The sequence below is a fragment of the Erithacus rubecula genome (assembly GCF_903797595.1).
Source record: "Erithacus rubecula genome assembly, chromosome: 3".
Taxonomy (NCBI): Eukaryota; Metazoa; Chordata; class Aves; order Passeriformes; family Muscicapidae; genus Erithacus; species Erithacus rubecula.
The window spans coordinates 98,070,559-98,094,048 of NC_136689.1; the positions used below are offsets into that span (position 1 = coordinate 98,070,559).

The 23,490-nt window shown below is 41.4% G+C and overlaps 2 protein-coding genes across 10 annotated transcripts in view; one reads left to right on the plus strand and one right to left on the minus strand.

Moving 5' to 3' along the window:
* PPP4R1 (protein phosphatase 4 regulatory subunit 1) overlaps positions 1 to 13,178 on the plus strand; it is a 65,402-nt gene extending 52,224 nt beyond the window's left edge. For all 7 annotated transcript variants that reach the window (XM_079300132.1, XM_079300129.1, XM_079300131.1 and 4 more), the window contains 9 exons: positions 481 to 656; positions 4,747 to 4,842; positions 6,128 to 6,313; positions 7,787 to 7,948; positions 8,516 to 8,616; positions 8,995 to 9,115; positions 9,215 to 9,349; positions 10,356 to 10,497; positions 12,092 to 13,178. In XM_079300132.1, coding sequence (XP_079156258.1) covers positions 481 to 656; positions 4,747 to 4,842; positions 6,128 to 6,313; positions 7,787 to 7,948; positions 8,516 to 8,616; positions 8,995 to 9,115; positions 9,215 to 9,349; positions 10,356 to 10,497; positions 12,092 to 12,255 — 1,283 coding nt within the window. In that variant the 3' untranslated portion in view covers positions 12,256 to 13,178. The remainder of the gene's footprint in view (positions 1 to 480; positions 657 to 4,746; positions 4,843 to 6,127; positions 6,314 to 7,786; positions 7,949 to 8,515; positions 8,617 to 8,994; positions 9,116 to 9,214; positions 9,350 to 10,355; positions 10,498 to 12,091) is intronic.
* A 5,890-nt stretch (positions 13,179 to 19,068) lies between these two features.
* The window catches only part of RALBP1 (ralA binding protein 1), a 32,534-nt gene continuing 28,112 nt past the window's right edge, over positions 19,069 to 23,490 (minus strand). For all 3 annotated transcript variants that reach the window (XM_079300292.1, XM_079300294.1, XM_079300293.1), the window contains exons 6-10: positions 23,062 to 23,193; positions 22,452 to 22,559; positions 21,588 to 21,709; positions 21,093 to 21,216; positions 19,069 to 20,879 (exon numbers count right to left, since the gene is read on the minus strand). In XM_079300292.1, coding sequence (XP_079156418.1) covers positions 20,616 to 20,879; positions 21,093 to 21,216; positions 21,588 to 21,709; positions 22,452 to 22,559; positions 23,062 to 23,193 — 750 coding nt within the window. In that variant the 3' untranslated portion in view covers positions 19,069 to 20,615. The remainder of the gene's footprint in view (positions 20,880 to 21,092; positions 21,217 to 21,587; positions 21,710 to 22,451; positions 22,560 to 23,061; positions 23,194 to 23,490) is intronic.

Genomic DNA, 23,490 nt, shown 5'->3' on the forward strand with positions numbered 1-23,490 from the left:
CTCAATCTTTATTTTAATTACTTTGTCCCTCTTTCTCTTAGTCTCACATCCCATAAATGGCCCAGTCTGTAACTGAATATTCATGGGCTGTTCTGCCCCCCAAAAAAGTGTTTGCACCATTAATATTTACTAAAATTGTTGAAGAACCAATCCTGCTATAACAGCCGTCTCCATATTCCTCTTAGGTTATGGGATTTGTTTGTTTGTTTGTTTGTTTATTTATTTTAGCTTTAGGTAGAAATTTCACTGAACTGTGGTTTGGTTGAGTACCCTAGGAAGAGATAGGGATGTTAATCTAGCACTTAGTTGGTCCCTAGTTTGGGATTTGCCAACAGCTAATCATCTTGAGTTGGTACCTTTCCTGTGGTCTTTCCTGCCGTCATTCAGTTAATTAGTCTCTGTCTAAAAGTTGATCTGTGGACTTGCTCAAAGTTTTATTGCAGTTTAGCCTCTCATGTATTTCTATTTCATGTACTGCAGCACAAGTGGAGGTGTTGTCTGCTGCACTCAGAGCATCCAGTTTGGATCCACAAGAAGAGACAATGGCTAGTGTTGGCAAGGGAGCAGATTCACAGACTGAACTAACCATCAATGACCAGCAAAGTTTTAAGCCTATACTGGGTGATATTGTGCCTTTAATTGGTGACACTGTTGAGGTAAGAAAGAGTTTTGTACTTTTATTTTTTTCCCATTAGGATTTCCAGGGCTCCAGTAACAGAGCTGTAATTTGCATTCATGTTAGGGTTGCAACCAAATGCTTTATACTTTTTTCCCTTTTGTTGGATGGTACTGAAGTGCTAGCTACTAAAATAAAATGAGTTGTGTTGGGTGCCTTTGTTTTTGTCAGTTCTGTGCTTGTCCATCTAAATTCTTGAAACTGTTAGTTAAAATCTCTGTTGTGACTGTTACATTTGAAGATGTTTAAATGCTCCGACATTTTATTAATGTGAAATTGCCTTTCTTAAAACAGAGCCCCTGCTGATAATGAGTGAATCTTCTTCTCCAGTGCCCTTCCCTGAATCTTGAGAAGGAGATACTTTGCTCCCTTTGCTCTCTGTTGAATTGATTTATTGTGGTTTGCTGGTCTGCATCAGAGAAGTTGAGGACTTGCAATTGGGATGTTGTGTGGACTGCTGAAAGAGAAAGTTACTCTAGCAATCAGGAACATCTTGAAGTTTTTTGCACTTACTTCTTCATCCCTGTCTCCATTGCCTGCCTGACTGTAGTTCTGGCATTTGATCCTCTTATCTGTTTTTTGCTGTGTCAGGCCAAACTCACTGCATTCACTGCATATAATGCCACAGGCTCAGATGGTATTAAATGCTGTTGCTGTTGCAGAAAACAATGGATCCAAAATAGGCTCCATAAAACCAGAGCAAGTGATTTGTTGAATCATACTACTGAAATTGTGTTTTCCAGATGAAATTTTGACAAACATCTTTGAAATGTCTAGAAGTTAATATCAGTTCAGTGCAAACATTTTTATCCTTCTTTAGTTAGGGCAGTGTTTCTTGATGACATTTAATTAACTTTTTCTCTAAGCTGTTCGGTTACCATCTAGACCAAAAACATATGAGGAGTTCAGGAATGTGACATTTACTTGGATACTGCTGATAATACACAATCCTAATTTAACTCTACAGATGTGGTTTGTTTCAAAAACACCAGCCTGCCCCCAATTCCTTTATGTCAGGCTCAATATGCTTTTTTTTATTATGGGATCTTTTCTTTCTAATGCTAACCTAAGATAACAGCATACATTTAGCTTCTATTCTTAAGAATTTTGGGGGGTGGAGGGTGTTTTGAGGGACCTGTCCTGCATTTTATGTTTTTGTATACAGAGTATAGTGCTGACAGAAAATTTAAGAACCAGTCACATAGCTGGTATATGTTGATTTTACATCTTTCAGCTTTATGCTTTAAAAGGATGCTCTTAATCTGTCAGTTCTTGTTTGTTACTGGCACTGAGTCAAGTCCTCGTTTTACAAGTGAGTGGATATTATAGAGGTGACCTAGAATTCTGGCAATCAAGCTGTGATCAAGCTGTTGAGCAGGTAGCCTGTTGCCCCTAGCAGTGAAGAGACCTGATTTTCACAGGTGGTTGTTCAGGTTTTTTAGTTTAATGGGGGTTTTGTTGTTGTGCTGATTTTTTTCTTCTTGTCTTTTCTTGGGTTTTTTAAGTCTCAGCATAGCAGTGTGTCAATGGGGTACTGGACATTTGAGAGAAATCAAACTGTCCAGCATTTTGTATTTGAATGCAGCCTTCACAGTTGTGCACCTAGACCATTAAGCAAAACCACAGTTTGCTTGTTCTTTGGCAGCTGTATTGGCTCATGAAGGAGTTAATGCTGCATGTTAGAAAGAGATTCTCTATTCAAATGAAAATAAATGGTGTAGTAGAATGGACCAGTAAGATTTTTGGGACATGATGAAGGTTGCTTGTTGAGGGTAGCTGTTTATTTTTTCTCAAGAGGCACTGTTTTTATTTTCTTCAGGTTGTATGTTCTCTATAAGGTTTGATAAGGGGATGAATACTGGAGTCTGTTTTTATTTTGAGGTAGAGGAAGAAAAGAAACTGGGCTAAAACCTTCCCACTCCTGTCTGGCTCTCTCTAAGAACAGGATGGATGCCAGGAGGAGATGGACCCCTGACACTGGCTTCTTCTTTGTTTGGGCCAGTTGCCCTGTCAGGAAACACCAGCACCACCTGTCCTGGTGTGCAGCCCTTGGCACAGAGCAGAGATCCTGGGAGCACAACCCCGGAGCTCTTGTTACACAGCCAAGGGAAGCTTAACTCAGAGACCTGTAAGGCCTTGACAAAGATTTTGCATTTGGTACACAAGAAGCTCTCAGGCTGAACCCTGCTGAATTTTCATATCCAGGCTCTCTGCAATGCTCAGTTTGGTGTGTGCATGGAAGAAGTACAGATGGAACTTCATTTTCAGGGATAGAGATACTGCATAGCCTAAATACTGACTGATGGCTTTCGTTCTTCTCTACTGAAGCTCTTCCTCTCTGAAATGCATATTTGACTTTTAAAGTGGCTGGGTAAAAGCATTCCCATCTGTGACACCCTCCATTATATTCAGTTGTTTGACTTACTTCAATCCATAAAGTATGATTTTTTTTAAGCTTAAGCTTTTGTAACTGAGGTAGCAGAGAATGTAAGATGGAGTCCTTTCATTTTTATTGTAACAGAATGGATTACTAACCTCTGGGTCCCATGCAAACTGACAACTCATGGAAAGCACTGTGGCTAGGGTGTGCTGGCTGCCTCAGAATTCCTTGATTTGCAAGACATCAAAGCTGGTGACTGGCAATGCTGAAAATAATCTCTTTTTCAGGGGGGAAAAAAAATCCCCAAACAGACAAAAAGCTAAAAAAGAGTGAAGGAGGAATTGACTGTCAAGCTAAAAATCCTGCACAGGTAGTTTTCAGAGCCTCTGGAGGTTTTATAGTTGAAGCTGTGTGCTGCTGGACACAGTTATGGTGCTGCTTGCAAATCTGTTCTTTCCTTGGCTCTTTACTACCTTCATGCTACTGCTTCCTAAGCCTGACAGGTGACATGGACTGCTGTGCCAGAGATAAGCAATTGTCTCACAGCTCTGCCTATTCTTTATCACCTGTAATTATACCTCAGCAGCTAAAATTACAGCCCAGTGCTCAGATGAAAGCAGCTCATGGAGAAGGAAAAAGCAACTGTCTGAAGTCAAACCAAGGAAGACAGATTGTATCCTGGAGGCTTTTTTTAGAAGAAGTTTGTAGTTTGCTGGAAATTTCTCATTGTCAAAATGATCTGAACAGCTGGTGGAAGTAGGCATATTCTTCTTGTTTGTGTTGATCCTAGGAGCTCCCCCTGTAGCATATGTGAATAGATATATACCTTGGCTCAAATCTAGTAAAAATGTCTTTGTCCTGTTCCACCACAAAAAGCCTGATCTGCTTTTCAGATACTCATCACATATTGCTTAAAATTCATGGGTTTTTTTTTACATGAAGCCCACTGTATTTGGGGAGCTGCACTTGTAACCAAAGCCTCGGTGCTGCACCCACCAGCAGCACAGTTCATTGCAGCCCATCACACCTCTGCACTGTTCTCAAACAGCATCTCAGCCCTTATCCTCAAGGCCCAGATGTCTAGCCAGGGTGCCAAAATGATTGCTGAAAATTATTTTAATTGGACTGCTGAGAGAGGTGATGACTCTTGCCAGCAGCTGAGGCCAAGTAGGACACAGTTTCATAAGGTGAAGCTTACCCAGAGAAGATTATAGAATAATCACCCCCAGGAAGGGTGCAACAGCATGAGTCTCATCAGGTTCTACTCTTCAGTGTGAGGGTGGCTTTGTTTTGACCTTTTTCTAGCACAAATCCAAAGCAACAAATCCAGCAAAATCACCTGCAGGTGTTTTCTCATTTTCCATTTGGGGAGAAGCAGTGGGACCCATATGTTGGTTATATTTTCCTTAATGCAGTCTCAGAGGTACTCCTCTCCTGTGATTTTCATTTCATAGGAACCAAAATGGAGCAGAGTAAGAGGAGCTTCTGTTTGAAATTGAAAGCAGATTTGTCTTGCGGACCTTTTGATTTTGGGCTGCAGCAAAATTGTATTTGATATTAAAATATGTATTCCTCTAATCTAAGAAATAGACTTGGAGGCAAGGAAAGCACTTCTTGATGCTGGTATTTCTTCTTTGTTTAATCTTAGAGTGTGTTTTGTGTGACCTTTTATTTTCTTTTTTTTTCAAAGAGTATGGATTCTACACTTCACTATATTCATAATGATTCAGATTTGAGTACTAACAGTAGTTTCAGCCCTGAAGAAGAAAGAAAATCCAAAGTACAGGTAAATGACAGTGACTTCTGGTTTTCTTATATGTTGCAGATAAGTGAAATTTATTAAATGTGTATAGGGATTTCCTTTATGCCCTTTTTTCATTCAGTGATTTCTGACATAATATAGTTTCTATTAAATACCTTTTAATTAAGCAGTTTTAAAATACTCCTTGTTTCCAGAGTTAATGGCTTCATTTAGCAGTTGCTTCTGTTACATTTATGCATGAGAGATGACAATATTATTTTGACATGAGATAACAGTTGTCATAGATCTTTAGGTTCTGTTTCATTTGGTTTAGTTTTCTATGGAAACCATGCTGGGAATTAGATTATTGAGGAAATGGGATGTTTTTTTAATTGCATGTTTTGAGAGAAACCACCCCCACCCCTTGATAGCTTTTTGCAGAACAGTTTTGAGAGTGTTGCATTAAGCTGGAACTGCCTCTGGTATTTTTTTCCAAAAGGAATTGAATGTTTGCTGTTCCATAGTCCAGTATTACGTTGCCACAGTGCATCAGTGTGATTCCTTGAGTGGAAACCTCAGCCCTTGCTTGTTCTTGTCAGTTGAGCTGTGTTAGGAAACAGCTCTTGTGCACTCCTTAATAGAGTCAGTCCCTGGCACAGCTGAAGCAAAAGCAGTAGTGATGCCTGCACTGAGAGATTTTCAGGGAATTTTGGTTCAGATGCTTTATTTCCTCAGTGGACAGAAGGGATTGGTCTTCATCAGGGATCTCTTTGTGCCTGGAGAAGCCTCTTCCTCCCTATTGACTGTTCAAGGAGTTTGGAAGCAATACTGAACACACTGTACTCTGCTCCCTCCCCTTCCCTGCCTCCCCAAGGCATTTTAATTTAGTTTTCTTCTCTCCACCTTCTCAAGATTTTGAGAGATTTAGGACAGGTTTTTTGAGCAAGTCACGTTTGTTGTTCCTTCTGTCTTTATGGATGACATAAAATGGTCAATTTGCAACTCACATGAATCTGAATGTTTGCAGAAAGGTAGAATACAGTCTTTCCATTTCCTGGGCTCCCTAAGAAGACTGATCCACTTGCTTCTCTCTTATGTTGATCTGTTTATTTTCAGGTAGCGCCCAGTCATGTTATTGTTTCTTTGGAGCCTTTTGGTGGAACTTTGCAGATACAAAACAGTTGTGCCTTTATTAAGACATTGTAATTAAATAATACTTTATAGTTCTGGGGAAAAAAAAGTGGGGAAAAAAATGTGCCCTGGAATTACAGGGAGCCTTATGAGGAGTAAATGAAAACAGTGTGGCTGCTCTGCCTTTCTGTTGCTGCAGGATGTTGTACCTCAAGCCTTGCTGGATCAGTACTTGTCCATGACTGATCCGTCCCGCGCACAAACAGTGGACACCGAGATTGCCAAGCACTGCGCCTACAGCCTGCCCGGCGTGGCACTGACCCTGGGCAGGCAGAACTGGCACTGTCTGAAAGACACCTACGAGACTCTGGCATCTGACATGCAGGTGAGCTGGAGCAGTGGACACTCTGAAATCCTGTGATGTGGCAAAGACTAGTTGGAACCTCTCTAGTGGTTTCGCTTGTTTATTGGGTGTTAGGCTGCTGTGCTTTCTACACAGAGCCTTCCATTGCTGGTGTTACCCTATAAGGAATGAAGGTGCAGTGGTTGTTTCAGAGGAATCCAGGGGTGTGTGGTGCTCAGGTAGTAAAGAAATGGACTGGTTAGAGTGGGAGATGGATCTCCAGTAGGACAATGAGGAGAGGTTTCTGATTTCTGTGCATGCTTGAGATCTTATGACAGTGTCTGGGAGTCTCCTAGGTTTGAGAATTTGGGCCGTGCTGCTGTGTGAGCAGACGTGTCCCTGCAGGCATGTCTGGAGCTCAGTGAGTCAGCCTCACACCAGGCCTTGGTGCCACATCCAGTTAGTCATACAGGAATAACATTGCTATCACCATGCAGCAGCACTGCTGCTTTAAAAGCAAATCCTGGAAATAGCAACATTTTCCTTGTTGTCAGGTGGTAAGGAGCCTTTTGCAATTTGCTGTTAGTTTACAGTTGTTTCCCAGACCTCCTTTATTTCCTTTTTTGGAGATGCTCTTTTTATTTTTTAAAATATTCTCAGACTGTTTCACCTCTCTTGAACTTGCTGCTTGCTCTGTCAGAGCAGCAGTTCTCAGTGATGCATAGTGAGTAATTTTATACATGCCTGTTGCTCATGTTTTCCAGGCTCCTTTACAGCCATTAAAAACAACCAGCTAATAAATTTAAAACACAAGTAAAAACAAATTACCCTGTGTTCAAAAGTGTCCAGGATTTATCACCAGTCTAATCTGAATTAAGATTGGATCACCAAAAGGGCAACGGAACACTGCCCATGCTAATTGGAAAGTGCTGGCTAAAGAATAAACACTATTTTATTTTTAAAATGCTTACTTGAAATAATTACTCAAATAAAACAATGTGCCCTCAATTTAGGGTATTTGAAAAACTCCACTGGTCCTTAGGCTGCTGGGACCAAGCTGGAAGAAGCTTTACCTATTATGGAAGCTAAAATATCCCAGCTAAAATATTGTGGATATATATCTTACTCATTTAATATTAAAAACAGAACAAGAGAGTGGTAGCATGAAACTAATTTATGCAAAAGAATTTAAAGCAAAAAGTAATGTGTGCAAGAGCACTGATGTCAGGAATACTATTTTGCTTCCTAGCACCTAGAAGATTAAAATATTTTGATGACTTATATTTGAATAGTTCGTTGGTACTCAGGTGGAAGAAATGATACCTTATCATTTGTCTTCTCTTCCATTTTCCTTTTTTAAATTTAAAATTTCCAGTGCAATTTTCAGTTGTTACATGAGGCACACTGTAAAGATATTTGTAAGTAGTGGAATTTGCTGGGAGTCTGGCTCGGATACAGACCCTCAGGTTCCATGGAGCACTTTGGATCAATCACACTGATTTACTGATGTTGCAGTGGAAGGTTCGGCGGACGCTGGCGTTTTCTATCCATGAACTTGCTGTCATCCTTGGAGACCAGCTTACAGCTGGAGATTTGGTTCCTGTCTTCAATGGCTTCTTGAAGGACCTAGATGAAGTGAGGATAGGTGTGCTTAAGCACTTGCATGACTTCCTGAAGGTATGTCTGTGTTCAGCTCTGATCAAGTGCAGTGACAGATTTTGCTTTGTTTCTTTGCATGCACCTGCCTTTTTAGCATAACACCCATGTAACTCTGGGAACCTCTGCAGATATCTGTTGAATACTGGAATATATGTTGCAGGAGATCTGTGTTACTTCTACTTTTTTTTTTTTTCTGAAGAACTTTTTTCATGTTTATTCAGTATATGAACGGGTTGGGGGAATTTTTTTTTTGTTTTTTTGAGGGATCTAATCTGCCTACACAACTTACTTGTCAAATTTCTGGAGAAGTTTCACTGTAAGTGCCTCATTTCTGAAGCTGAGAGACAGAAATTCTAAAACTATCTTTTCTGTTTACGCCTCCTTTCTTCATCACATTTTCCTTGCAGTAGTGGTCCATGTGATTTTACAGTCTTAAGCATTACAGTCCAAGAAAGCAACACTATTGTTAAAGATTTAAGGTTTTTTTAAATAAAAAAGTGTTTCATTAGTTACATTTAAAGCTCTTGTTCTATCTGCTGATAGTAGCCTGCAGTTCTTTATGTAAGTTTGTATTTACTGTTACAGCTTCTTCATGTTGACAAAAGACGAGAGTATCTTTATCAGCTTCAGGAATTCCTGGTGACTGATAACACTAGGAACTGGCGTTTCCGTGCTGAGCTGGCTGAGTATGTGGTTTTCTAAATGATTTTTTTTTATTTATGTGGATATTTAAAAATGTGAAAATCAGATAATAGATGTTTTGCAGTGATATTCTTAATTTCATTTTTGATAGTAGATGGTCCTTCTCCTCTACATGTCCCCCTTGCTTAAAAATTCACATTAGTTGTATTGTCATTATTGTGAATAAGTGGCAGTTTTAATATTTGCAAGAGACCCACAGTCAAGGTGATGGCACTGAAAAACAGAAGATTTTGTGCTTCCCAGTAACTTCATTATGACCACACTGCATATTGATAAGTATTGCCATATAAATGATGGTACTCAGTAAGCTGCCTTTTTTCTGACTGTGATGTACTCTCTTTGGTTCTTCTTCTATCCTGTAGGCAGCTGATTTTGCTTCTGGACCTGTACAGTGCCAGGGACATCTATGACTACCTGCGGCCTCTTGGTTTCACCCTCTGTTCAGACAAAGTGTCCTCTGTCCGCTGGATCTCCTACAGGCTGGTAAAGCAATCTAAACCAGTTTAGGATGTCAGATTTCTTAGGGGTGGTGGTCAGGAGTCACTTTTGTATTTACCTTTTTTTTGTTCTCATTTCTTCAAGGTTAGTGAAATGGTAAAAAAGCTGTACATGGCTTCAACACCAACGTTCGTGGTGGACCTCATGAATGAACTTGTTGAAAAGTTCTGTAGATGCCACAAATGGTCTGGTCGTCAGACTTTTGTCTTTATTTGCCAGGTGAAATGTCTTCATTTATATTCTGGGGGTTTTGGGGAGGTTGGTTTGTTTGTTTGTTGTTTGTTTGGTTTTGTTTCTGTTTGAGGAGCGTTGGTGATCTGAACTAAGGGGACTGGAACTCTCCACCTGTCTACTGACACTATATTGGTGAATATTTGAGAACTTTGTTTCCAAGGGAATAATTTCCTGGCTGTTTTTTTCTCTGTTTCTCCATAGATGAGCTTGAATGCATCTTTAGCTCAGCTTATTAGCACCAGGTCATCAAATCTGATATTAAATATAAAACACAAATGTAGCAAAATAATCTCTGAGTTGGGAAACTGCTTTGTTGCTCAGCATGAAGTGAGATTTGTATAATAAATTTTTAGAAATAAAGTAGGTGCTGCCTGTTCCTCTTTAGCCAGCTTGGTCAAAACCGATGCATTCTCAGCAAAACAAACAGGAGTTGAAACAAGCTGAGATCCCAAGGAAATGGCCAAATTTGGAGGTGTAGCAGAGATGCAGACTGGGAGCCACCATGGCTGCTGCCCAGGTGGACAGTTCTTTTAAGTGTTTGGAGAAATGTGAGCTTTGAGCTTATTTAGAGAAACATGTTCTGGTGTAAGAGAGGTTTATTGAGATGAACCATTTTTCTCTCAACATAGTATCTAGTTTAAACAAGACTAAATTAATTGTGAGAAGGATTGAAAAGGTCGTCTGTTTTTCTCACCTGTTTTCAAGTGGTACAGTGATTAAAAAAAAAAAAAAAAAGCAGGGGAAAAGGGAGTTCCAGATTTTATATAAAATAAAGCAGGCTTCTAACTGAGCCTGAATTTCCTCAACTCTAGTTTGTTTCATTGTGTCTGGGTTTGTGCTAGAAAGTGCTGTACTGTATGTTAAAATTTTGTGGGCATTACCTACTGCATAGGTGCGATTAAGGTATAAGATCTGTTACCTGTGATTTTGTGTTGAGATTTCATCCTCCCTGTGCTGAAATTTAATGAAATGGCCTCTGTGTTCCTGCCAGACTGTCATTGAAGATGACTGCCTGCCCATGGACCAGTTTGCTGAGCATCTGTTGCCACATTTACTACACTTGGCATCTGACAAGGTTCCAAATGTTCGAGTCCTGCTCGCAAAAACATTGAAGCAAACCCTTTTGGAGAAAGGTAAGTGGCAGAAGGAGTTGCAATGGGCTGACTGCATGGGGTTTTTTGTCCCTCAGTTTTCTTTAATTCAGCTGGGAAAGAAGAAACACCATCAGATGTGGGTTGTTTTTACCATCTCTTTGGTGTGAGATATTGCCTTGGCTGACATAAAGCCATGACTGTGTTGTGATATCTGACCTGCTGCTGTGTAATGCTGAGGAAATGAGTTCTTGCTTATATGCCAGCCTGTTCTTTTGGTTTTTTCACTCTTTTTGGTTTTTCACTCATTTTCCATGAGTGAGCTACTTCATAGAGGTGCCATCAGAAAGCACAAGTAAGCAACTTGTTAAACAGTGTCCTTTGTCTAGTTAAAAAAACAAAGTTGATGTTCTGTGTAATAAAAATTAGAAAAAAAAAAAAAAAAAGAAATGCAAACCAGCATTTGTTTTCTCACTGGGGGAGAAGATGTTGTTCGAGCTTTCTATTTTATGGCAGCAGTGAGAAGAAAGCTTCTCTGGATTCTCTTCAGGGAAATAAGACATGCAGTTCTCATACTGCAGACTGTGCTTAGGAAAGCATCCCTGTGCATCACAGGTACCAGAGGAGTCAGCAGTGCTTGGAGTCCAAAGCACTGTAAGGGAAAAGAGCATTAGAAGTATTGGGCTATTTTGTAAACCAGCAGAGTGCCCATGCTTGGAATACTTCATCCACTTCTCTCAACACTGTGCAGTGCCTTGAGGACTGCCAAGGATCCCAGAGAGCACTAGGATATTGGGAGCTGCCTTGTGCATGCTGACTCTGAGGAAGCATATGGAGACAGTTGAGATGGCTCAGCTAATGGGCAGTGGTTTATCCTCTGTTAACTGTGCCAAGGATGTCACTGTTGTTCCTGCTCTCGTGTGGCATTGGTGTTTTTGTGTCCCCCTCATGGATGGTGCCCCTCTATTCTGCATTGCCACTACATAAGCTTAAGGCACAGGTAGTCTGTGCTTCAGAGGTGTTCTGTGTATGATTAGGCAGAGTGGATAGATTGGGAAAGGCAGATTTAGAAAATCAATTCAGGAGTTTTTAAACCTCAGATCTGAACTAATCTTCCTGTGAGCCATTGATAGTTACACTGCTTTTGTGCACCTTTTGTTCTGCTGTTCATCAAAACTGTCAAATGCTGGAACTTCTTCCACTCTTATTTCATGTTATCTTAGCTCTGTCTGATAATTACTTGGCAAGGCTGGCAGGGAAATGGAGTGGTACAGCCATGGGTTGATGGTATCTTTCCTGTGTCACAAATACGAGTTCTCTTATCTGGAGTTGCTTCCAGGCTTTTCCTTCCTCTTTGGCCATGGAGTTTGTCACCCTGTTATACTGAAGGGCTGGAGAAATCCTGTACTTGAACAGCATCATTAGTGCAAATGTGCTGTGAAACATGGAATGATTTTTTTAAAGGTGAATTCATAGATATATTTGGAAGTGTCTTGTGTGTCTGCTCATATATTCCAGTTGGACTGTAAGAGTGCACCGTCCTCTGAAATTTTGTATCTCACAGCATACCCTGAGTTTAGCATTGAAGAATCTGCTGTCCTTTCTTCCCCTAAGTTTTGTGCATTTTCTCTTACAGAGTATTTTCTGAATTCTGCCAGCTCTCACCAAGAAGCTGTGGAACAAACAATTATGGCTCTTCAAATGGATGTTGACAGTGATGTCAAGTATTTTGCAAGCATCCACCCTGCCAGTACCAAAATTGCAGATGATGCCATGAGCACTGCTTCATCAACTTACTAAGTTCTGAATGTTGCTATAATTAAAAAAAAAAATTAAGCTATCCTCAAATGCTTCTAAAATGGTTGATTTAGAGCAACCTCTTTGGAAGGAGGGATTTCTTGCCAGATTTAACAGGTGGATGTTATCTAAACCTGATAACCAGGGATTTTAAGTCAAGGCAAAGTAAACATACCTGTGTCAGCTTGACTTTAGAAAACACTGCTCAGAGGATTATTTTTGCCACCGAAGCCTTAAATCTTCTGTCTTCCTGAACAAATGAAACTTGAATTGGCAGATCATTTTCATTGTAGAAAGGATGTGATGATTTCCAGAGACCTGCATTGTTTCTCCTGAGGAGTTAACTTAGCAAGTATTTTCTGTAGCAGCTGATAGGCAGGATGGCCAGAGAGGCGAGTTTGTACAGGGACTGAGACCTCCAGTATTAGCCTAAAGTTTTTATCAGTCAAGGACTTGATTTGTGTGCAGCTGGGCACACCCTTAAGTGGGAATAGCTTTGATGTTTGTAAATGGGAAAAAGTAGAAATTTGGATTTCTCTTAAGGGCTCAGTGCTAACACTAAACTAGAATCTGATTTTAATCCTTAAATGCAGCATATTGCTGTACCCATTAGCAGAAAACTTTGCTGAGTACCTGTGTCCTAATTATTTTCATGCTGGTCATGACCTAAAGGAAATTTATTAGCACATGTACTTTAAGTCAGGTATTTTTAACTTGATCATGATCAGCTCTGAAGGTGCAACTTTTTTCTTCATATACTGTACATATCTGTGAGCCTCCTTGGAGTGCTGCAGTCTTTAATCATGTTGTTTAAAAGCTGTTGTGATACAAGTTGTTCTCTACTTGTCCAAATAAAGTTTATTAATAAGATTGAAAGAAATCTTGTGACCTTTTTAAGACATTAAAAAAACAAGTTTGAAATGTAAGTGGAGTTTTTCTTTCAGTTTTCTGCACTTTGGTGGCTGTTTCAGGGGCAAGGGGTTTGCTTAATGACCATGAAGAATTCTGCATTTTGAGATGGAATATGCTGCAGCACAGATTTACTTTGACTATGTTGTTGAGGTTTTGCTGGATTCTTCCAAGTGTCCCTTTTGTTTGGGAACCTGTTCCTTCCAGTGTGAAATGGCATCTTGGCTGGAAGTGAGTCTGAACATCCACTTCAGTCAGATTTTCAGAAAACTGTGAGTTCAAACTGCCCTTAACCTGCCTGCAGTCCATTGACTGCTTTCCTTTTCCCTCATTTAAAATTACTGATCCAGTATCTCTTGTGTGTCTTTCAGGGACAACTTATTTAAATCACCTTTCTTCCAGCCTGAGGAACCCAAACTGTGCAAAGTTTTTTTTCCCTGAGGAGATAGAAATGGCTGTGGCAGCTTATCTTTGATGTATTTTAGCAGAACATTGTCACTTATCAGTCAGGTACCTGATGTCCTGGCAGCTGAGCCTTAGGGGGATATCTTTTTTTCATCTCCTGTTTTTTGGGAAAATAGATTATTCTGCAGTTTCTTCTCTTGTAAACAGAAAGTTGCTACTTACTCCCCAGAGGCTGTTTTTGTACTCCTTAGCACAGCCATGAAGGTGGTAAAGATTCAGAGTCATCTCTCTCTGCTTAAAGTGTGGTGGGTTTGGGGTAAGTTTAATTGTTTAAATTGCAGGGTTTTTTCTTTTAAGCTTGAGGATTTTTGTGGGATTTCTTTATTAATTACTTTTTGTAGGTGTGGGATTTTAATCTGGTTCTTTTTTTTGGTGTGGATTTTATATATATATAAATTATATATATATATATATATATATATATATATATATATATATATATATATATAAATTTTTTTTTTCCATGTATGTACCTTTTCAAAATTGGCAAAATCCCTGGAGGACTGGGCAGGGTGACAGTGGTGGGTGTGGAAGCAGGGAGCAGTGCAGCTCTCCTTGCTGCCCCAAGGAAAGCACCTGAAAGTGACTCATCTTCTCCCAGACCAGATGATTCCCATTTTAACAATATGCAATTTGTTCAGGGAACATAAATCCCTTCATCTGAGGGATTTTTTGCCTGAGTGTCATGATGGTTAAATTTTAGTTGAATTGTGTGCAGTTCCTGAGGTGAGCAGGACTTGCTGAGACCAGAGGATGGTTCAGGTCATCCTCTTGACTGAATGGAGCAAGTATTTGCTAGAGGAGTACTGGGGCTTAAATCCCAGTGTTTGGGATTTAAGGAATTAACATGGCCCAGCCTAATTCTATACTGTACTGATGTACTCTTCCACTAGTCCAGTAAAATGAAGGTTATATCAGATCCCTTTAGGTATTTTCTAGTTACTTAAAGGTAAAACACTTCTATGTTGAAAAATAAGACAGAACTTCAGGGTTCTTTATTTATACAGTGGTGCAGGCTAGGAATTTGAGGGAGAATTTAAAGCTTTTCCTAAGGAAGATTCAAATGTTTTCAGTTTGAGTGCTTGGATTCCCCTTTCATGTAACAACTGAAGATCATCTTCAGTGAAGTGGCTTTGTGTCATGGATCCATCCCCTTCTTTTCTGCTCCATTTGATGATTCCCAAGAAGCAGAGGGGAAGGAAAGGCTGGCATTATTCTCAGCATTTCCCAAGAGCACTTGATCTACAGCCTGAGGGATTGCTCAACTCTATTGCTTAACTCTGATAGGGGATTTTTCTCATGCCAGCAGTGTTAATAATTAAATTTTCTTTGTGTCTCTAAGGATGTGGGCTTGGGGGAAATGTGCATCCTTGTTCTGAGCACTTCTAAAGGGTGCTGTTTCTTGGGTGCCTTGCCTGAGGAAAGATTTGAGCTCTGCACTTCAGTTCATTTCTCTTTTGGTCAGGATTTCCTGAGCTCCTGAGTTGTCATCTGTTGGTTCATGGTTTTCAAAAGCTTTATCATCACTCAACCTCCACCTGTTTGGTAGAATACCAGATTGATTCTTACAGGCAATTTTCATTGTTTGCCATTTAATCTTTTGGCTTACTTACCTTGCATCTTCTTCATGAGAATTCTTCACAGGAAATCCCTTTTATTCCCATGTCCTGGTTGCAGCACTGCCTTGCTGTTTTCCACAGGATTTGGTAGGGCAATTTCCTCGCCACACTTTCCTGCAGATTTCATGCCAATAGAACTGGCAAATGTCTGGGAGGTTTGTTTATAATCAAGGCATGAGCAAGGCTTGGAGACTTTGTGGTTTTTTTTTTACTGCTCTGAATTTCCCAGATGGCTGCTGCACAAATTCCTGGCCCTGTGGGTTCATTAGGACAGCAGAACAGCAGGGTACTTGTTCCATCCTTGTTAGTGCTCACCCCTTTGTCCCTGCACTGCCACAGGGTCGGGCTGCAGAGGTGCCTGATTGCAATTGGTAGTGGAGGGGGCAGGAGGGCAAAGTCTGTCCCATGGTTCAGGCACTCTCTGATTGAGCTCCCTCCTCCTGGCAGTCTCCTGTTGGTCCCTTGTCTTTTGCTGGGGAAGCTGATGTGCAGCAGCATTTTCTGACCTGGTTTCAGCTCTGTTGTGAAGGACGGGAAGAGGAGTCTGAGGCAGGCAAGTGGGCAGGGGTTTTGTATTGCACTTACTCTGCCCTCCCTGACACTGATGGGGAAGGCTGGCCTGCCTCTCTGTGCCAGCATGGAAAGGATATTTAAAGTGATTAATCACTTTCTATGTGCAGAGTTATGACTTACTGATAGACTGCCTTAAAATATGAAAGTATGACAGAAAACCTCATTTAAAATGTGCATGATCTTCTCCCCCCACCTGAGTGCCTTCAGATTCTGTCTGTTAGTTTTAATTAATGTTCTGTTTAGATTGGAAAAAATAAATAAAGAGCCCAAGTTAATGGGATTATTTTAGGGTTCGGTTACTGTTGAGGTTGGACTATGTCTAGCTGATCAAAATACCCTTAGCAGAGATAAATAATGAAATGTTTAAATATCTTACAGCACTCTGATCATTGTCTGCTTTAAATCCATGACCCACTTCTGCAGACATGTAGTAATGTCTCTGTGTGGGAAATGCTTTAAAGGATTACCTGCAGGTGCTTTGGGATTGTGACAAGTGAAGGTGCTGAGCTCACTTCTCTGCATGTCTTCTAGTAAGGCTGAGAGGAGGAGAGATGCACTGTTTGAACATCAAAAGGAATTTCAATTATTTTTCAGTCAGTCTGGGTTTGTAGTGTGAGAAAAACCCAAATAAACTCAATTTGAGTAAGGTGCCAACAAAGGCACAAATGGGGGCCAGGCCATTTCTCTTGTACTGGTCATGATCTCTTGGTTGCTTCTTCTGGTCTCTTTACTGAGGGTTTTGGGGTTTTTTTGGTTTTTTTTTTTTTTGTTTTTTTTTGTTTTGTTTTGTTTTTTTGTTTTTTTGGTTTTTTTTTTTTTAATTTTTTTCCAGTCACCCTCTGGATCTTTGTGTCTGACATTGCTTCTTATAGGCCGTGCTGTCAGCAGAAATGTCCTTCCCCCATCTTCCTCAAGGCTCTGCACTGGGATAACACCAGGCAGTGGCTCTCAGAGTGGGAGTGCAGCAGCAGGGGCTCATCAGGACTCCCAGGCACATCTCCTGTGTGTCAGCAAGTGGTGTTCATTGGTGCAGTGATCTGGGATGCACTATTCCCATCTCTCAAATCAAAATGCTGGGATTGCAGACTTCCATGGTGTCTGCTGAGCTGTAGGTGAACAGGGCTACGGCTGTGCTCAAGGCTCCCTTCCTCCTCCAACAGGGAGCCTTAGGAGCAGCTGTGCTTCCTCTCCTGGACTAGGGAGTTCAGGGAGAAGAGGGATTTGGGAAGGGCTGAGTAGCTCAGTTTGTAGGGTTGCTCTGCCTCCAGTGGTGTCAGTACATTGCTCACGACCAGACTGAGAACTCCTGTGGTTCTGATGGGGAATTCTTCCAGGGAGTGGGAGTGGGGTTGTCTGGTTTAAAATCACGTTTGTGCAGTGTGATCCTTTGGCAGACCTTCCAGCTCACGCTGTTAAGGCAGCAACACAAGAAACTCCAGAGGAAACGTGGCAGCGAGTCCTTGGTGTCAGCGCTGAGTGCCCTGGGAGGGGCCTGTCCTGACAGTGCTGTGATCTCCAGCTCTGTGAGGGGGCGGGGCCGCAGCAGAGGGCTCGGTCCGAGGGACAGAAGGACAGACAGCCATGCTCTGGCACAGGGCACAGTGCTGTGGCTTCTGCTGTTGGAGCGTTTTAACTTGTGCTGTTGGATATAAGCCGTGTTTGGTCTGGATGAGGCATTTTCCCTCTGCAGATGAAGCACTGGGGGAGTAAGAGCTGCTTGCTGAGAAATTAAAACCTTGACAGATGAAGCTCTGTCAAACCTTTCTGGCAGAGGTTCAGGTTGAGGCATTAATTGTTATCTATTCTTTTTTAATTAAAAGAAGTCAGCTTTAGATGGTCAGCTGTCAAATTCTTTGCTTCAGTACATAGATTTTAAAATTTACTACTTAACTCATTAATCTGAGGGGACAGAGAGATAAAAATCCCCCCCAGTGCTGGTGTAGGAATGTTGAATAGAGGTGGAAACCTGTACAGGAGTCTTGAATGTCCCTGCTAAAGGACAGTAAATTTCTGGAGGTCTGTCTGTGATTCCCTGTGTTACCCACCAGGGCTCTTGCTTTTAGACTTGTGGTGGGGATGAGAGCAGCACTGCTCATTGTTTATTTTTTCTGATCTTTCAGAAAATAAAACAATCTCAGTTCTTTTCAGCTGTTCAGCCAGTATCAATTCATTTCAGGCTGCCGTTTTTCAGGGTAAAAAGTTCTTGGGAGGGAAGAATCCTGCTTGGTGTGCCAAATGTCTGAGGCTGTTCCAAGCATAGCTGCAGCATTTCAATGGGTATAAATGCTGTCATGATTTCAGTAACCTGCTGTGGGCAAACCCCAGCTTTGTGTCACAGCTCACATTGGCACAGGAATCCCAATGATTTGTTCATATGGTGCCTCCTGAGCCCTTGGGCTTCTGACTGATGTGACTGGTCTGTTCCAGGCCTGTGCTGGAAGGGGCTGTCAAAACAAGCAAGGTGTGTCACTGTCACCCCTTCACTAGTGGAAGGGCTCAGAGTTTCAAGAAGGAAGCCAACGAGCCAATGACTCTCACAAATGTTAAGTCCAGAACAGTGGAATTAACGCTGTGAGCCTGTTCTTGCCCCTTTTCAGTAAATGTAAATCAGTCTGGTATTTTGTCCAGAGGGTTTGACAGGGATTCTGCTGCTGCTGCACTTGGCACATAGAGGCTCTGAGGTGTTGGAAAGAGGCTTCCTTTGTCAGCTGAAACGATACCTTGATTTAGATAACCTGGTCCTTCAGGACATGTATGTGCTTCGTGCAGGTGGCCAGGTTGCTCAGGTTTTGTTCTGTGTCCCTTGGGCTTGAGAAATTTATATTGTGCTCTGAACAGCACACTCAGATTATTGTGCTGTAATTAATTTCCCCTTTATTTGAAATTAGCTTTGTCTTTTTTTGGCTAGTGATTCACAACTCCACACGCAGGCTCTCAAAAGGCTGCTGCTCTGTGGCTTTTCACTGCAGGCACTGGGGTGAGAAAGCTGCTTCTGTGCTTGGGGTTGTCAGGCTCCTCTGCAGAGTAAGAGCAGGTGCCCAGCCCCAGCAACAATTCAAAGAAACATCTCTCAGGTGCTTTGACACCAAGTTTCTGTTTACAGGAGCTGCATTGCTGCAGGGTTAGTGAAACAGTAACCTCTGTTTCAGACCTTACTTTGAGTAATTTTTCATAGAAACTTCTCAGCTGCAGACACCCACCCAAGAAAAGTAACTGTGATCTGCATTATGAAGTAGATGAAGGAGAAACCACTTTCAAATGGCTGTTGAATTTATTTGCTTGATAAATACAATCCTAACAAAATAAAAGTTAACCAATATTAAGAGATTTGTCTGAAGAACATTAGAAAAATTCATGACAATTCAATAGGAATTAGTGTGAATTAAACAAACAAAAAGTTTAAATATTGCCAGCAAATATAAAATGTATGTAACGAAGGCAAGGGAGAATGCTTTAGTTTACATTTGTAATCTGATCACATTTTCTGTGTTTATAAACTTTTTTCCAAATTTTAAAAAAATACTATGCTGTTTTTTTCTATAACATATCAAAGCATTATTTGTACAAAAATCAAATCATGGCCAATGATTCACAACAGTGCAATAGATAAAGAATACAACCACATCCAACAGGTGCTGAAAATAAATATCCAGATTAAAAAATAAGATAGCCTATATGCACTCTGTGGAGTTTCTGTCTATATATGGATTAAGGGCTGAGTCCAATGAGCGTATCCGAAACATTAAAGGGCCCTTAAGTGCCAGTGTGGGTGGAGGATTTTGCAGGGCAGAAGCATTAGGAACAGCCAAACCAAACCCAAGTCCCAGGCAGAGGTGGTTGGTTTGTGACACACCAACAGAAAGAGGCTCTTGCTGAGCCCCCGGTGCCTCCTGCTGGCGTCGCTCTTCGGGCTCGTTTGGAATCACAAGTGGCTGGATTAGTGCAGGGAAATGCTGTATTGCTTGGTCAGGCAGATACGTCCTAAAGACATAACCACTCCCGTCCCTGCCTACAAGCAGTGGCTTTTTCCAAGAGATGGAGACATTTAAAATGGATGAAGACAAAGCTCTTGGCCTACATGGCAGCAGTGTGAACAGGGCCTGTCTCAAACAGGTGTGATGAGGATGGTTGATGATGAGTCAGTGGGTTACCTACACTGCTAAAGGACGTGGACATTTCCATCACACGGGGACATAAATAACATCTCTCAAGTTTTTACACTTATTCAGTACAGCTCAGAACAGAAATGAAGCTTAAGGGCATGTTAGGTAAACACGATACCCCGCAGTCTCCCACCGTTTCAGCCAACCCAGAATAAATTTAAAGCTCCCTTGTATATAATCTGCATCAGAAAGGTATCAAAGGCACAAGCAAGAAGTGACTAGGTTAATAAGCAGAAATAATGGTGAATGAGGATGAACAGATCCACAAGGCAAATCATTAGTAAGTGTGGGTGGGTTTTGTTTGTTTACTGAAAATGAGATCTTCCAATTCTGCTCCAGTGAATGTAAATAATGATTTTGGTTTGAAACAAAACTGTTACTGAATTATTTTGGATCACCTGAAGGAAACCAGTCTTGAAATAATCTGATACTAACTGGAAAACTCTTCTGGCCTCTCCAAACTCACCTGAGTCTGATGAGTAGAAGCCACAAGTATTGGAGACAAAAGTCTCCAGGGCTTAAAAGAAAAGTTTCTTTACAGAATGTACACAGCCACCAATAATTTGTGCAGTTTGACTCAAATTACAGTAATTTGCACAGTTCGGTTGATTTTATGCATAGCCAAGGAGCCGGATCAAATTGGAGTTTCTTTCCTGTCTTTACTTGGCGATGGCTTGACCTGCTGCTCCTTGCTTGCTTTTGGCTGCTCTTTGGCTGCTTTTGTCTCCAGGACAGTGTCTCTCTGCTGCTGGGAAACGCCCCCGCGCTTCTCCGGCTCCTCCTCCTCCTGCCCCTGCTGCTCGCATTTCGCGCGCTGCAGCAGGCGGAGCTGCACCCGCAGCTCGATGATGGCCTCGCGCTCCTCGTGAATCGCCTGGTTCAGGTGATTGTTCTTGATCTTTTACAGAAGGGAAACAAATGTCAGGGGTAGCTCAGGGGTGTTTAGCACTGCTGGCCCAGACAGCAACAGGGACTTGCACACAGCAGTGATTTAAAAACTGCGTGTGGGTCACAAGCCTGGGCAAAACTGATGCACCCAACCAGTTTGCACCTGTGCAATCACAAAACCACCACGGGAGAGAACCAGTGAATGCTAAGAACCAAATCTTACCTCCAGTTCCTCGTTCTGTCTCTGCAAATCCTCCAGGATGACCTGCAGCTCCTCCTCATCTTCACTCTCACTTTCACTCTCAGAAGAGTATTCCTCAGTTTCACTGCGGCCGTGCTGCTGGCGACTGAAAGACCAAGGGCAAGCTCTGCTTTAAACACTTCCTTGAGTCTGCCACGACTGTGGCAACATAAGGGACTTAACTTGCACCCTCTCAATTATCTGCCAATGGTTTAAAGAGCAAAATCAGACTTTCCTTTCAAAGCTTAATTTAATAAAGCAGTGATTTCCTAGGGGGATTCTTTTAGAGCACGGGGTCAAGTTTCTTTTAGATCATATTGTTAAAACAATAGAAAAGATTCTGCAAGATTTGAATTTGTTGAGAATTCAATAAAAACAAGTGGCTTTCTACTGTGATGTTTACTGGGTGAGATTTTAAGTGTGGTCTTTCAGCAAAACATTTATGTACTTTTAATCACAGTGTGCTGTCCCCTTTACCTTTGTATTTCAGCTATTTCTGCTCGGAGCCGATCTATTTCCTCCTTCTCGGAGGCGATTTGTCTCCTCAGAAACTGCTCCATGGCCAGCAGCTCTTCTTGTTCTGTTAAAATCTCATTCTCCTGCAATGATCAGTTAGTTCACTTAAAGCCTTGACTTTATTTCCCACAGAAACATACAGTAAGTATGCAATGATGCTGTTCTCTGAAATACTTTCAGTGGCAGTGGTTAGCATGTCTGCTTTGAACTTTGATCCATCAAGATCTCAAAGCAAATAAAAAGTTCAAACCCAACAATGTCTGTTCTAAATCCTCAAGATAATCACCACACTGAATATTGTGCAGATGACACACCAAATTCTGGTATGTTTGGCTGCCTTTCCTTAAATCACAGGGGAAAGCTCTGGCCAACCAGTAAAACAACTAGAAAAACAGAATTATATGTCTTTCATCTTCTCCCTTCTGTACTTTCCTCCTTGCATTCACTTTTAAAGCTGCAGAAGGCAAAAAAGCCAAAACAGTTGCCTTATTTCCTTTGATCAGCAGGAAAGCAGTTAACAGTACTGAAGCTGGCTACATTGGAAGTACTGGTTGCTATGTACATGAACAACAAGGGTCACTTTTTTTCTTTTATGGTGTCTCCTTTCTGCTGTTAACAAGAGTCTCCTCAGCTCTGGGCTCACTCCTGCAGTCAGCACTCCTTCCCTGCTTCACTGACCATTAAAACAAAGCCTTGTGGTTTTAATGGACACAGAGACCCCTCTGAGCCTGCAATGTCCCCTCTGCATCAAAAGGACAGAGGAGTGTTTAATAGATATGAAATATAAAATACCATCAGGCAAACAGGTAAGTGCCTGCCAGCTACCTGTGCAAGCAGAATATTTATGACTTCTTCATTCTCATTCATTTCTTCTTTGGAGACATCCTCCTTTGAAAGGCTAGCAATTTCTTGTGCAATCTTTGTTTCACACTCCTGCCAGAGAAAGAAAACAACATTTAAAAGGACAGCTTTCCTGGTCACTGTATTTACTCTAAGAAAGATTTTTTTAAATTGCATTATCTTTCAAATTTAGAAGCACAATCACAGTTGCCTTCCAAATTTTGAGCATGGTCTGTCCATGTGTGGGACATAAACTAGTTTAAAAAACACATCTCAGATTTGTTAAGCTCAAGTCTTCCAGAAAGTCCTCTTGGTACTCTAGGACTTGGATGTTTTAAGCAAGTAATAAGCATGTGCCCTAGCAAACACCAGGTTTTCATCACACATCTTTTTGTGAACAGCTGTGAAGATCTCCCTGTCCGTAGGGAGAGCCAGCTAAGCAGAAAACACAATTGCTTGTCAGGCACATAACGTTAAAATGAGAAAATCAGCAGCAAAGAAGATTGAAAAGTGTTTTGATCTGGGTGTCTCTGCATTGTTATGAATTAGGATCTATGATTTAGCTGTCTGGCCTATAAACAGGAAAGTTACCCACCTGTCTCTTAGCTTCTCTTAGTTTCCTCTTAAGAGCTGTTAAGATTCTCTGCACCTCCCAGAGTCTCTCTTCTTTGGATAAGTCTTTTATCCCTGCCTGCAAGTCTCTGTGTAAACAGTTCAGAAGGAACTCCTAGAAAGATTGCCAAAGAAATTGTCTTTATATATATTGTACCAGGTCAGATTGAAAAGGATTGGCTTTGTAGCAATGGGCTGGGAGTTGTGGCTTTCAAACCGTGACATGTCCATGAGCAAGTGTTAACACACACCCAGCACAGATCCAGAGCCAGCTGAAGAGCAGTGCTAAAGAAACCACCCTCCCTAATGGGCTCTCCTGACCTTCCTCCCACAACAAAAGTATTGACCTACATAGCAAAGCACTCCACAAATGACACAACTACGAACGTCACAAGACCATAACAACTTTCCA